This window comes from Zerene cesonia, chromosome 26 (assembly GCF_012273895.1).
Source record: "Zerene cesonia ecotype Mississippi chromosome 26, Zerene_cesonia_1.1, whole genome shotgun sequence".
In the NCBI taxonomy this organism is placed as follows: domain Eukaryota; kingdom Metazoa; phylum Arthropoda; class Insecta; order Lepidoptera; family Pieridae; genus Zerene; species Zerene cesonia.
This window is the reverse complement of record NC_052127.1, coordinates 4,462,471-4,475,984: the sequence shown is the minus strand read 5'-3', so window position 1 is coordinate 4,475,984 and position 13,514 is coordinate 4,462,471. Positions and strand designations below refer to the sequence as shown.

General features: G+C 35.2%; 1 protein-coding gene across 1 annotated transcript in view; it reads right to left on the bottom strand.

Moving 5' to 3' along the window:
* LOC119837187 (phosphoinositide 3-kinase regulatory subunit 4) overlaps positions 1–13,003 on the bottom strand; it is an 18,631-nt gene extending 5,628 nt beyond the window's left edge. Inside the window, exons 1-21 of the mRNA XM_038362710.1 lie at positions 12,693–13,003; positions 11,686–11,866; positions 10,534–10,704; positions 9,869–10,057; positions 9,417–9,505; positions 8,890–9,099; positions 8,213–8,669; positions 7,767–7,959; positions 6,955–7,064; positions 6,666–6,774; positions 6,051–6,199; positions 5,432–5,575; positions 4,576–4,692; positions 4,002–4,136; positions 3,504–3,582; positions 3,324–3,400; positions 2,802–2,932; positions 1,790–1,884; positions 1,253–1,432; positions 719–794; positions 38–133 (exon numbers count right to left, since the gene is read on the bottom strand). Of these exons, the coding sequence (XP_038218638.1) occupies positions 38–133; positions 719–794; positions 1,253–1,432; positions 1,790–1,884; positions 2,802–2,932; positions 3,324–3,400; positions 3,504–3,582; positions 4,002–4,136; positions 4,576–4,692; positions 5,432–5,575; positions 6,051–6,199; positions 6,666–6,774; positions 6,955–7,064; positions 7,767–7,959; positions 8,213–8,669; positions 8,890–9,099; positions 9,417–9,505; positions 9,869–10,057; positions 10,534–10,704; positions 11,686–11,866; positions 12,693–12,784 (3,080 nt within the window). The 5' untranslated portion in view covers positions 12,785–13,003. The remainder of the gene's footprint in view (positions 1–37; positions 134–718; positions 795–1,252; positions 1,433–1,789; positions 1,885–2,801; positions 2,933–3,323; positions 3,401–3,503; positions 3,583–4,001; positions 4,137–4,575; positions 4,693–5,431; positions 5,576–6,050; positions 6,200–6,665; positions 6,775–6,954; positions 7,065–7,766; positions 7,960–8,212; positions 8,670–8,889; positions 9,100–9,416; positions 9,506–9,868; positions 10,058–10,533; positions 10,705–11,685; positions 11,867–12,692) is intronic.
* Positions 13,004–13,514: the final 511 nt, after the last annotated feature.

The window sequence follows — 13,514 nt, the reverse complement described above, 5'->3', positions numbered from 1 at the left end:
ATAATTTGTTCAATAAATGATTTTTATTTTTTTATACTTATGCTCATGCAGATACGCAAGCAGATGATTCCCGGGCCGCCACGTTGGCGGCGGTATTAACTCATCGCTACTCTCTATTGTAGTATCTTGACTCCTGTAAGAGATTATATCTATAAGGTGATTTCTAATTAAGTTACAGTATAGTATTTTCTTGTGTTTGATTTTACGCGAGTTTATACATTTAGGAGAGACTGTTTAACGGATTTTAAGCGCGATTTATTAATTACATTATTAACCCAACTTTTATAACACTGTACATCTAGCGTGGTCTCCCCGTGACATCGCGTAAATCGCGTTTAAAATCCGTTAAAAAGTCTTTAATTCCTATAAGTTACAGTAGTAAAATAACTTATTTTAGCGTAGCATTTACTTTATTCTTTACAAATAACGAAATTTTTTCATATCATTTATGTGAAGATTAAAAACTAGTTTAAAGACTCTTAACCGACGGTAGAAAAGACCAGGGAGGTTCTCAATTCGCCTTTTTTTAGGTTTTGTTACTCGATAACTCCGTGGGGTTTTAACCGACTTTGGCATTGGAGTGGATCTTTTTGTGTTTGATAAGAAATTGTTTTTACAGAATTTGTAGTGGTACTTTCTCTTACAAGATGTCGGTCGATTTTTTTTTTGTTAAATGTTTTACCGTTTCCATATGTGCGTATGTGTGAATATATCATACCTCAGAGACTTTTGAAACTTCTGCTGTGTGCGACTTATGAGATTCCTCAGTTCAACTCTACAGGGCGCCATACTATCTAAAATTTCAAATTTTATTATTACATTTTTTTTATAATATAAAAAGAAACAGATATTCTATAACGACACAAATAAATTAAATAATAATTACACAAATCGTCCTCCCCCTCCCCTCCACATAAAATAAAAACACTTGCACAAATCACCCACCCCCCCAATAGCAAAATAAAACACTAAATAGACAGACAGACAGACAGACAGATAGACAGATAACATTTTATTGAACACAAGAATTTACAGGAAAACATAGATAAACACAAACAAAAGAGGGAATATGTACAAAAGGCGGTCTTATCGCTAGGTAGCGTTCTCTTCCAGACTACCATATAAATAATAAGAGAAACATTTTAGAAGAGGAGGGTGAGCAAAAATTAAGGTTTAATAAATAATAACAGTATCAAAATTAAAATACTAAATAATAAATCACCATAATATCTACTATCACTCAACTACTCACATTGCACATAGCTCGCGCTGTGCCCCATCTGCGAGTGCGCGGGCGCAGACGCGGCGACGGCGCTGGCGCTCCCGCTCGCCCCCGCGCCCCCGCCGCCCCCACCGCCCCCACCGCCCCCACCGCCCACGCTGCCCAGCCCCAGCGCACTAGTGCCCACTGATTGGGTTAGCGAGTCTGGGCCTGACCGTTTTAAAAAATTTATAACACATGTTTTTTTTTTGAAATATATAAAAAAAAAATCTTAAAATTTCCCTGGATAAACTAGATATATGTTTTGTTTATTATTTTTTTTTTTTTGCTGGGTCAAACCTAGCGATGCCTAGGAACATTTTTAAATATTATGAAGCTAGATTACGTTAAACAATAAAGTAACATTAGATGTCATTACAAAATCAGTTCCTCGCAATAAAATAATATTTTTTAATCAAAAAAATCAAATAGTACATGAGTAGTATTTGAAAATATGAAGACGAGATGGATGGATTGTTTTCCCTTTATGTTTGTCGTTCTTATATAAAAAGTTTTTTCTGAACTTACCCTTACCAGCAACCATATCTTGTGTCTGCCCGAACATATGCTGCCACTCTGTATTCATATGTGGCTCATGTGGTATTCCAGGTTTTGGAGGTTTTCTATCAACATTTTTTATTAAGAAAATGATATTTGAATACGTACCATCCGTCTCGAAGGACCAGAGGTACTACTAGAGCACATTAAATATATTAACAGAATCCTATCCTACTTCCTACTTCCTATCCTACTAATATTATAAATGCGAAAGTTTGTAACGTGTGTGTTTGTTACTCTTTCACGCAAAAACTAATGAACCGATTGCAATGAAACTCGGTATGCTGACAGCTGGACAATTAGAATAACATATAGGCAACTTTTTATCCCGAAATTCCTACGGGATAAGGACTTACGCGGGGGTTAAACCGCGGGGCGCAGCTAGTTCAATCTATATTGTGAAATGAAGACTATAAAACATTAAATAAGAGTAACGTAGATCACAGAATTATTACATTACCCACATGGCTATGTACTCTCGTAGGAATTGCGAGATAAAAAATATCCTTTGACGTATGTACCAAATTGAATCCGAATCTGTTCAGTGGCTTAGGCGTGTAGATAAGAGAGACATACATAGTTAATTTCGCATTTGTAATATTAGTGAGGCTAGTGACTGACATATCGTTATAGTAACTTAGCTAGTAATTAAACAATCCGGCTCGAAGGACCAAAGGTAACTATTAAAGCATATTAAATGCATGTATGTAATGTTAACTTTAATGAGAAACCCGTAGCAACGGTTAGGCAAGAAACGTGGGTTCGAATCCCGCCCCGTGATCGAATTTTTTCTATTCTTTCCAAAAATTTACATTTATAAAAAAGCATTTCAATGCTATAAAACTAAAAATTAAATGTTAACTTTAGTTTGAATTAAATCAGTTAATATTCTAAAATGTGAAAAATATAATTACATATGCATTATGCAAGATTTTACCCAAGTAAGTATTGTCATTTACAGTAATTTTGACTTAATGCTCACCGATTCTGCGCAGAAGCGTACATTTTATCGGTCACGTTGGCCAGCGTGTCTCCAGCGCCCGAGTCCAGTTGCACGGAGCGAGATAGACCGCTTCGAGATAATATGAGACGACCGGGCGCTTCTGTTATGTGCTGGAATAATATTTATCAAGATTAATACGATCAAACGACAGTTTCGCCTGATGGTTAGCGATACATTTCGAAATACTTATTGTCAGTGTTTTGGATAAGGAGAATCTTTAGTGAGATTTTTTTTTAATACCATACTTCAAAATTCAAGCATCGGAGCTAGTCACTGTTTTACATTTACGTGGACGGAATGTATTGGATAACAACAAGAAAAAAAAAGAGCGAAGCTTACTTACATCATTACTTTTTCCTCAAAAATTTGATGGAATAAATAATCATATTTACACACACTCATGCACGAACACTAACACTAACACACACACACCCACACTTACACATACACACACACACAGCTTTTCGATTCACTAGAATTTTAATAACAATAATATCTAACCTGTGTCGCCGAGCTTTGTATTTTAATGAGGTGAGCGCTCATTGCCAACAATTGATTTTCCACATGCTCCGTCATACCTGTAAAAATAACATCATTCAATAATTAAACAAGCATAAAAATAATAAAGATTTAGAAAGATATGGTTGCAAAGTATATATAATTGAAATACATAAAACATACCATCAGATGCTAATCGTCTGAATAAGTTTTTCAGTTGTTGTCCCATTTCGGAATACTGTGGTATCATACCTTGCTTTACCTAAAAAGTTATAATTAAATAGTTTCATCCATACGTATATTAGATACCTACATAAGAGATGCAATTATACATTATTGGCAAACGACTTTGTTATTTGAAATAAGTACCAATAGAAGATATGTCATGATTTATAATGGTCCAATTAGTAAAGAGCCACACAAAACTGTAACAGTTTAAAATATTTAATACTAGAGGCTCATCCTGACTCCGCCCGGATATCAAGATCCTATCACTCAAGTTAGCCCTGTCTGTATACCAAACTTCCTCAAAATCCGTTCAGAAGTTTAAGCGTGATTGACGTACAAACATCCAAACAAACAAACGTTCATTTATTACGGTGATGCTAAAAATCCAGCTCGAAGGATCAAAAAAATAATTCAACTATCAACCATACAAAATTCGCCGGACAGCAAGCTCACCCGTAATCTAGCGTTCTTCCTCTCCCGCAGTGTTTGCACCAATCTATCAACATCTCCGTGCCTCAGAACAGCATCCAGCACTTTCCTGGGTATAGGTTCCGCTAGACTCTCGAGCAGTAGCTCAGCTCTTTCTACCTGAAAATTTGTAGCTCCATATCGATGTCTAATTAATTGGAGAAAACTGTTTTTTTTAATTACCATAAATCGTAGTTAATGTTTAAATTTGAAATGCATTATAATATGAGAAACTAATATAAGGAAACTGTCCTTGAATCAAAGTTATATTTAATTAATACTATAGATGCAAGTACGTTTTTTTATTTTTCTTACATCTCGTTACGAAAGCGGTTCACGGCTCTATGATATGATTTTTGTGTCTCCTTAGATTTACCATAGACGAGCGAAAATCAAGTACATTATTATGAAAAAAAAAAAAAAACACAAAAATTAAAACTGACAAAGAAACATAAATACATGTCACGTTTTAATATTAACCCAATTACGTCTTTTATTTTTTCCTATTCAATAAAAAAATTCAAAATAGAAGTAAATAGATATAATCGAGGTGTTCTACCTGTATGAGTTTATGCTTAAGGTGCGGCCACACTAGCGGCAATATCTTGCAGTTCACATCAATTGGGTTCAGCAGAATCGCAACACACGCAACTAGACCGCATACTTCATGTCGTATCTGCAAATTAGCATGAAAAAGTTAAGTCCCATGTGCCCTGTGTCCCCACCAAGGCGTGGGGTATGGGACAGATGATATACACGTGTCACAGATTGATGTTCTTTATGGACAAGTAGGTGATGAGCCGTATGTGTCCCGCCGGACCGAGACTTTTGTTTTGTGAGTCCCCACCGGGAATCGAACCCGGGACCCCTCGGTTCTATGGAAATGTGTTCACTACTGTACCAAGGAGGCGATTGGTGCGGTGGAAAATTAATATGAAAACCTTTTTAAATGGACTACAAAAACAATTAATCAATAAATCAATGGTCTCGGCCGGCTCTGTCGGTACACAGAGCCGCACGCACACAAACACATTACACGCGTACGTACGTTGCTCGGAAATAAAATTACGCGATTATTTAAAATGTTCTGATAGTATTTAAAAAGTATATCACTATAATATACTATGCTGTTTGAAGAATAATTTGATCATTATTTGAGCATCTGGATGATTGCCTGCTTTTCAATCGTTAAAATAAACTTTTAATCTTTATCTACGATATTATTTCTACCGTATCAAGTTGTATAACACACTATCAAATTAGCATATCAGATCTCTTTCTGTTTCATACTGCAAACATGTATTTATCTCATGTAGTCATGTTAGGAATTTTGAAAGAATAGTAGAAAATTGTACACGAGATAGGATTCGAACCGCTGTCATTTTGAGAATTTCGATTTAATGATTTAAACTCACCCACAAATTAGGATGCGCCAGATACACGGCGCTCTCGGCTAGAAGCGAACAGAGAGCTTGCTTGGGCAACAGACCTAGTTCCGCTAGACTGCTGCTAGCTCTTATCGCCTTTGCGATTATCCACTCCGATGGATCCGTGAGACCCTGGGAAATTATTTTATGTATCACTAGCTTTTCCCTGCGGTTTCGCACACGTTACATTGGGAGTAGTTTAATTGATCCTTTTATACATATAAACCTTTCTGTTGAATCACTCTATCTATCAAAAAAGAACCCCATCAAAATTCGTTAAAGATCTACCATATATATAAACATACTATGTAGTGATTGCAAACGATTTAACTAATTTGAATATACAATTTAAAAAGCGTCAAATACTAGATCTAAGTTAAGAATATACCAAATTGTTACAGAATAAATGTCCAGTATCATTCAATTGAGGTTTATGAATAAACAATGTTTTATGAAAAAAAGGGAGGAAAATTTTTCCTGAACAAAAAGAATCGCTCGGGATTCCTTTCATTTTAATCCTTTCTATTCACTTTATATATACTGAGATTTCCTTCCATACTTTTCCATTGTATTGAGCCAATGAAGGATTCCTTCCTCCTACTCTTACCTGCTGCAAAAGAGGCAAGAGTATCGGTGCGGCGTGTTGTCCCACGTACGCGGCGACCCCCACCACGCGCTCGAAGAAACACCCCCTGAGGGCCACTTCCTCTTTATCATTGAGGAAGGTTACCATGTGGGAGAGGATCACATCGTTCGCTGCAAACGTCAATGGACAAAGTTCTACTCAGGTCTATGTCTAGGTCCCCAAGATCATATAAGTGATATGTTTGATCCTTTTTAATTGACAATTTAATTTAATGACAAAATGGAATCATATCTGTATATTACATTATCCAATAAAACACTTATAGATCTCATAGATCTATGGTCCAAGATAAATGATAGTGTAATATCTCCCTAGAGCAGGCTAGATATGTGAACAGACGGATAAAATGATTCGTTGCTGTCGAGACAAAACTGAACGATGCCATGCTGGTACTTTACCAGTTTAGAAGCCTTTTAGAAGATTGCACATCGGAATAAGACATGAGCTATAATATGAAATCCGCGGGTGAAACCGCGCGGCGCAATTAATACATCACCATTATACCTATTTTATTTATATCGATATATAAGTTCCTCGAAAATTAGGCTGAACAACTATTCTGTGATAAAAACAAACCTTTCTGTTTCCCAAAGAACACGCAAAGTTTGGTAATCCCGTTTTCAACTAAAGCCCTTTTCACCACTGCTTGCGAATCTGTTAGGAGATACGAGACGGTGGATCGTACCTGGAACAATTTTGTATTAAATGTAAAAATTATTTTGTATTACTTACTTTTGCGCGCGGCTTCAGAAGCATGAAATTGTGAGTAAAATCTCCCCCCCCCCCTTAAAAAACACCACACCAAAATCTGTTGCATAAATAATAAACAAAAGGACTAAGATATATATCTACTAAACAGACTCACCATTTCATGAAGAGCGGACAATTCCGTTTCGTAGTTGATATTGGCAGCTTCCTTGTCCACCATGTTTTGAGTTTGGTCCAGAAAACGTACCGCCGTTTCCGCTAACTTTGCTGGTAAGAGAAAGTAAAATCTGTTATAATGACATCAAAGGGACTTCTCATATTTAGTCGTAAAAACCGATTGTCGTAATAACCGATGATGTTGTTATGTTGATAATTTAGTTGGGACCCCAGATTTTGGTCATTTTAACCGATGTATTGTTATAAATGATGTCGTTGTAAACAGTTTTGACTGTATTCAATTAGTATTATATATTCGCCCATACCGAATAATGGTTGGTGATTATTCTGTTCTATATTTTATCTGTTTATAGACTTACAATTTTCAATTTCTAATCGGTTCAGAAACTGTTCTCTTTTAAGTATATCATCATCATCATTATTAATATAAATCCATATAAATTTTAATTTTTGAACATTATTATATAGTTGTATATGCTTAAACTGCATTGTATTCGTACAACCAGTGATCTGCATTAAAAAATTCAATTATAATAACGAGTTTTCCGAGGAATATGTTAAATTTATCTACCGTTACTTTTGGTCCTTCGAGCCGGATACGAACCAGCGACAATTGGTGGACCGTTGAAAAAATGCTTTCAATTGCATTCGATCTACATGTAAACTAGCCGCCAGCTACCTTTTCCATATATAACTGAGGTCTCTGTTTCATCAGAGTACCTACATTGTAATGTAATATAACTACTATAGTACTGCAGTAGGAGGGACTGCACACATCTTGCCGCCACCCACCGATGTTGTTAGCGTACGCGATGCGGACGGGCAGCGCCGGGTCGGAGGCCCGCGGGGCGAGCTCCGGCAGGATGTACTCCGGGAACACGTTGCAGTCCTGCGGCGGGAGGGACTGCACGCACCACACGCAGCGCGTCACGCACCACACCGCGGCCGCGCGCACTCGCGCTTCCGGCGCGTGCGACAGGTAGATCTGTGTATATGGCGATCCAAGAATATGAATGAATGCTTTTATGTTGAGAAAATACAAATTACAGATAACAATTGGAATTGACTTAAACAAAAGTTAAGCTAAGCTAAGCTTAACAAACCTATTAATCAAAATTTTATAGCTTTAAATATTTTAATAAATTCCACAATATCATTTACGTACGTAGTAAACTCGGTAAAATTATTATAATTACGAAACTCCTATTATGCCTAAAAGCGACATTAAAGGTACTCACAATATACGGCAATATCCTGTCCAAAATGGTTTCCGAACTGGAATTCTCACATAGCAACTGCAATATTTCCAAACACTGCAACTTGGAAGTACAATGATGCAACCCTCTTATACAAGATGTAACGAGTGAAGTGATCAATATTAAGCCTTCACTATCCGGACCCTTTTCAGCCCTTTCCGGCTGTTTTTCCACCTCCTCTTCGAAGTCTGTCACATTCACGGTCATAACTTTAAACCCTTCCTTGGCTAATGTGTCAATTTCGACCTTCTGACTCTCTGTGGTCTCGTCGACCAGATCCTGGTAGTTTTTCTCGTCGGAGGGTTGAGTGAAGATCTTTATTATGTTCTTTATGTCTTGGTGGATACGGCTTATTTTCTCGTCCGCGGGCAGGATCGGCTGGGCTGAGAATATCAGCATGTACGATTGTAGAAACGAATAGAAGTATTCTGGGAATAATCTGCAATACAACGTTATTACGTTGATAATTTTTTACAATTAGAAGGCACCAATACGTAATATTTTCACATTTTATTTGAAATACTTAACATTGTTTTATATATAATGTGATTATAAATAGAGAACATAACTTCACAAAATCCCTATATTATATTTGGCCACATACTATATTACTATATTTTTAAAAATTCTAACCTACCCCTATAAACTTATACACTCACTTGCCCCTAGCTTCATCCAAATATATCTCTGCACTTTTCCTGTCCTTAGGGTTTCGTTCAGTCATAGACCGGAGGAGCTCTTGTAAGTCGTTGTCACAGTTCTGTGGTAGCGTCATCGTTGGTGGACGATCTTCTCCATTGCGGTAAGCTAAAAGACCTGGGAGGTCTAATGCTGGAGTACCATCGTTCCAGAGCTCTAAGAGAGCACAACTGCGACATAATGTTAAAATATTTAAGTAAGTTAGAGTATAAGCTTTCAGAGAGACGGATGATATTAAAGAAATTTGATCAATGGGATAATATAAACACTACAAATGTGGAAAATTAAAGCTTAAAAATTATAAATTCTACAATTAATGAGAATAGATTGAGTGAGCGACTATTGTGAAATAAAAAAGATGAGTGTTCAAGAAGTATTAAGGATAAATTTTTAATAATGTTTCTATGGAAGTTCTTACAGGTGGACTGAAGAAGACCCTATTATGTATGCGATGTTTGCCTAGAAAATTTTTGCATTTAGATTTTACCCTGTAGAAAATATGTCCATGCTTGGTACAAGCTCGCCGATCCTACAGGGTGATTCACTCAGCAATAATCCCGCCATCTTATCATCACCCTAGAAAAGTATACACATTAATCCTACTAATATTATAAATGCGAAAGTTTCTAAGGAGGTGTGTGTGTTTGTTGCTCTTTCTCGCAAAAACTAATGAACCGATTGCAATGAAATTTGGTACATAGATAGCTGGACAACTGGAATAACATAAAGGTACCTTTTTATCCCGATATTCCTACGGGATACGTACTTACGCGGGTGAAACCGCGGGGCGCAGCTAGTGTTTCAGAAATTGAAATGTTTCGGGAAGGTACAGGCACACCATCAACAAATGACATCAAAAAGGTATGAGATATGCTCTATTACATAAGTACATGTTAAAAAATGCATAATTATAAAACTCTATTACTTAAATATACTCACAGCTTGTCTATTATGTGGGTCAGGGGCGCGCACAAATCTCTCCGGCGCGACATAGCACAGTCTTCTACGGGATGTGTCAAAGAAATAGCTGAAGTCAGCAGGGTTGTCATCAGGAAGAAAGGTTGGCTTGAAAGACGCTATGTCTGTGAGTAAAACCCATAGCCATGATGTTACCATTATATTTTCTAACTGAAAGCAAAGATTGATTATTGTATATAATAAAATATGAAAGGAAAACGACAAGAAGTTCAGTATGCTTTGATGTTAGGTTGTATACATATTTTATCTTCATAAGTTGACTATAAATAATAGTATCTTTATGTAAAAATCAAGGTTAAATTAAATTATTCCTAAATAATAGGCCACACTTTACTTATTATTTTTAAATAATGCATAATGTAGATCAAATTGCGAGTATCTATTTAAAATAATAAAATAAACTCTTTTTATTACAATTTTTGTCTCTGTCTGACTGTTTGTTCCGCTTTATCTCTGGAACGCCTAAACCGATTTTGACCGGACTTTCACCGGCAGTAGGATATAATGAAGAATAAGTTAGTCTACTTTTACTTCAAATATTTCCATAGGAACATTGGGCTTTCTAAAGAAAAATTCTTTTTCACAGGTGAAACCGCGGGAAGCAGCATATATTATATATCACATACCTTTATATCACCATGACAAATGCCAATTTTATGCATCCTATGTAAAGCATATAACACTTGAAATGTTATCCATTTCTTTTCGAGCACTGTGAGGAAGGGACGTGTCGACATTCTGTCGTAAACGCTGCATTTACAGTACTCGCGAATGAGCAGACCAGCTTTGTCTGTAAGCTGAAATATTATACCTTTTTTATTAAAACATACGAAACTTAGTAGAGACATACCATTAATTAGTTGTGTGGGGTGTAACACACCCCTTCGCTTCTTTGTAGGCTCAGACTTTTTATAATTTATTTTAAATACGTCCGTGTTCTGGCTAGCTTCGTAAATACGAGTGAGGCTTTTAATATAATCGCGAGTGGCACTACATATGATCAGTTGGGCATTGGGGCTATGTTTAGGGTGTCAAACACTCCTCATGACTGATTGTGTAAACCAAATTAAAGGTAAATTAGTTATTCTGAACCAATTACCAGTGCACTTGGTGATAGAACACCTTATAAGAAGATAATATTAAGAACCAGCATATGCACATTATCTAAAACAAGCAAACCCGGGAATTCCGTTTCGCCACCAGATGGCAGTATGAAAAAGTTTCCTGCTTTTCTATTGAAATTTTTCCCTGAATTTTCTTAGCTATAAACCTCACGGAGCCCTCGGATTCCAACGAATACAAAACCGTGGAAATCGATTTGTGCGTTCTCGAGCTATAGCGTCAGGAAGGAAAACCCGACTTATAAAAATAAAGTAAGAAAGATATGCATATGCTGGTTCTTTCAAGGTACCAAAGGTACTATTGGCCTTTATAAAAAAAAAGTTTATATTAATTAAATGCAAAATCACCCGCACAAATTATCTTTTGGCATTCACAAATATGGTTCGAGTATTTTTAGTAAGTAATATTATGTGAATGCAAATTACAATATTTTCTTGATTGGGAATGGCTCGGAATTTCAAATTCAGAAAAACAGGAGAAACATAAATTAGTATACATATTTATCTGTATTAATTTATATTCCCATCTTTTAAACTAGTATCAACCATAGATGTTATAATTGTTACTTCTAGATAACATACATGAAAGCATCAAAAGTTTTCTCATATTGGTGAATGTTAAATCATTAAAATAATTGCATTAATTTAAAAACTCACAATAACTCTTTGAAATGGTAAGCAATTGAACGCAGAAGCTAATTGCTCCTTTATTTTCAGTATCCTCTCCTTATGTTCGGCCAGAGGTAATGATGGATCATGAATAGCAAACACTTTGACCACCACCAAACCTTCCCTGGTGCGGGCTCTGGCCACCTTGAAAAACCTTGTTGATCCAAGGCTGTAAATAAATTATATATTAAAAAAATTCAAGTCTGTATAAGGACTAGGAGGTCTTTGATTAGACTGGTTAGAAAAATTTACTTTAAATTTATTTTTCATTTTATTTAAAGGCGTCCGTGTTCTCGCTAGCTTCGTAAACATGACTGAGGTTTGTTATTTAGTTGCTAGTGGCATTAGGTATGGCCAGTTGGGTATTGGGGCTACATTTTGGGTGTCTAACACCCAATGCAACTGTTTGTGTAAACCATTTTTTTTTTATAAAGCAATTAAAGAAAAGACTTTATGTAATGTAAAAGTAAAAAAAAATAATTTATAGTATATTCTAAAATATGGTTATATATTTACTGATAAAGTTTTGAAAATCATAAAATATTCAATGTATAATATGATAAAATGTTATCTATTTAACTGTATAACTGAGCAATTCAATTTGGGTTTATGTCATGCTACTAATATTGTAATTGTGAAATTTATGAGTATGGATGATTACTCTATCATGCAAAAACAGTTTATTGTATCTTTATGAAATTTGGTACAGAGATAGATTAAAGTCTGAAATATCACATAGGTTTTTTACCCGGTTAATACACGCGTAACACCCCGAGTTATAGCTAGTATTTTATTAATAAGGTTATTGTTTTTTTTTTAACTTCAAACTTTAATAATTTAGTCTTTGTGATATCAGTAAATTACGAAAATTATAAACTAATAAAAAGGACAAGAATCTTTTCGAAATATTATAATCATAGAATCATGATAAATATAGAACACAAAAACAAAGGCAGGAAACAAAGAATAAATACATTGTAATAAACAAAACATACCTTTGGTCAAAACATAGGTCGACATGATCACTAAGATAATGCTCCACAGGATAAATCTGTGAGGGCGCTATGCCCACAAGTTGATTACCCATTTCGATATTTTAAAACATTTAATTAATTGCAATCACTACAAATAACTATTTCTTCCAAAACATATTATAAATAGATTAGACAATAGGCTTAGAATGTCTTTTCTTTCTAGATAAATATTAAAAATAATTCGTGTGTATTATTTCTAATTAGGTAGATCTAGAACTTAAAATTGCCTAAATTTTTTAATGCATATTGCATTCTCGTGTTTTGACTTTTGCCAGTACGTACAACGCATTTGACAAGTGACATAGTCATAATAAATGTGACAGCTTTCAGCTGGTAAAATAAACATCAATTTTTTTTTCTATTAAAGCGCGCTGTTAATATGTTCTCTTCATTTTAATAATTATTTTCACTTGAAAAAAAATCACATCAATTATATATACATATATTAATAATTTTTTTCTCAGAGAGAGTATATTCCAGTCATCGATTTTGTTCGTTCGAATCAATTGCCCCCATTGTTGGAGAAAGAGAATATGAAAAGGGTTACAGAAAAAACCGTTTCGTTTTTGTGTTGAATAGATATGTTTGTTTATTTATTTTGAACATAAACATTAAAAAGATACAGAAGAAAGAAGAGTACAATTAAACATTACTATATTAAGTTTAAAGATTTTCTTTCAGAAGGTAGCAATCTTAGTCCGGCTTTTAATGGTACCATGTGAAGTGTGAATTTTACACACCCTTTTATTTGAGTTCTTCAATGAATTATTTTGCTACTTGCAA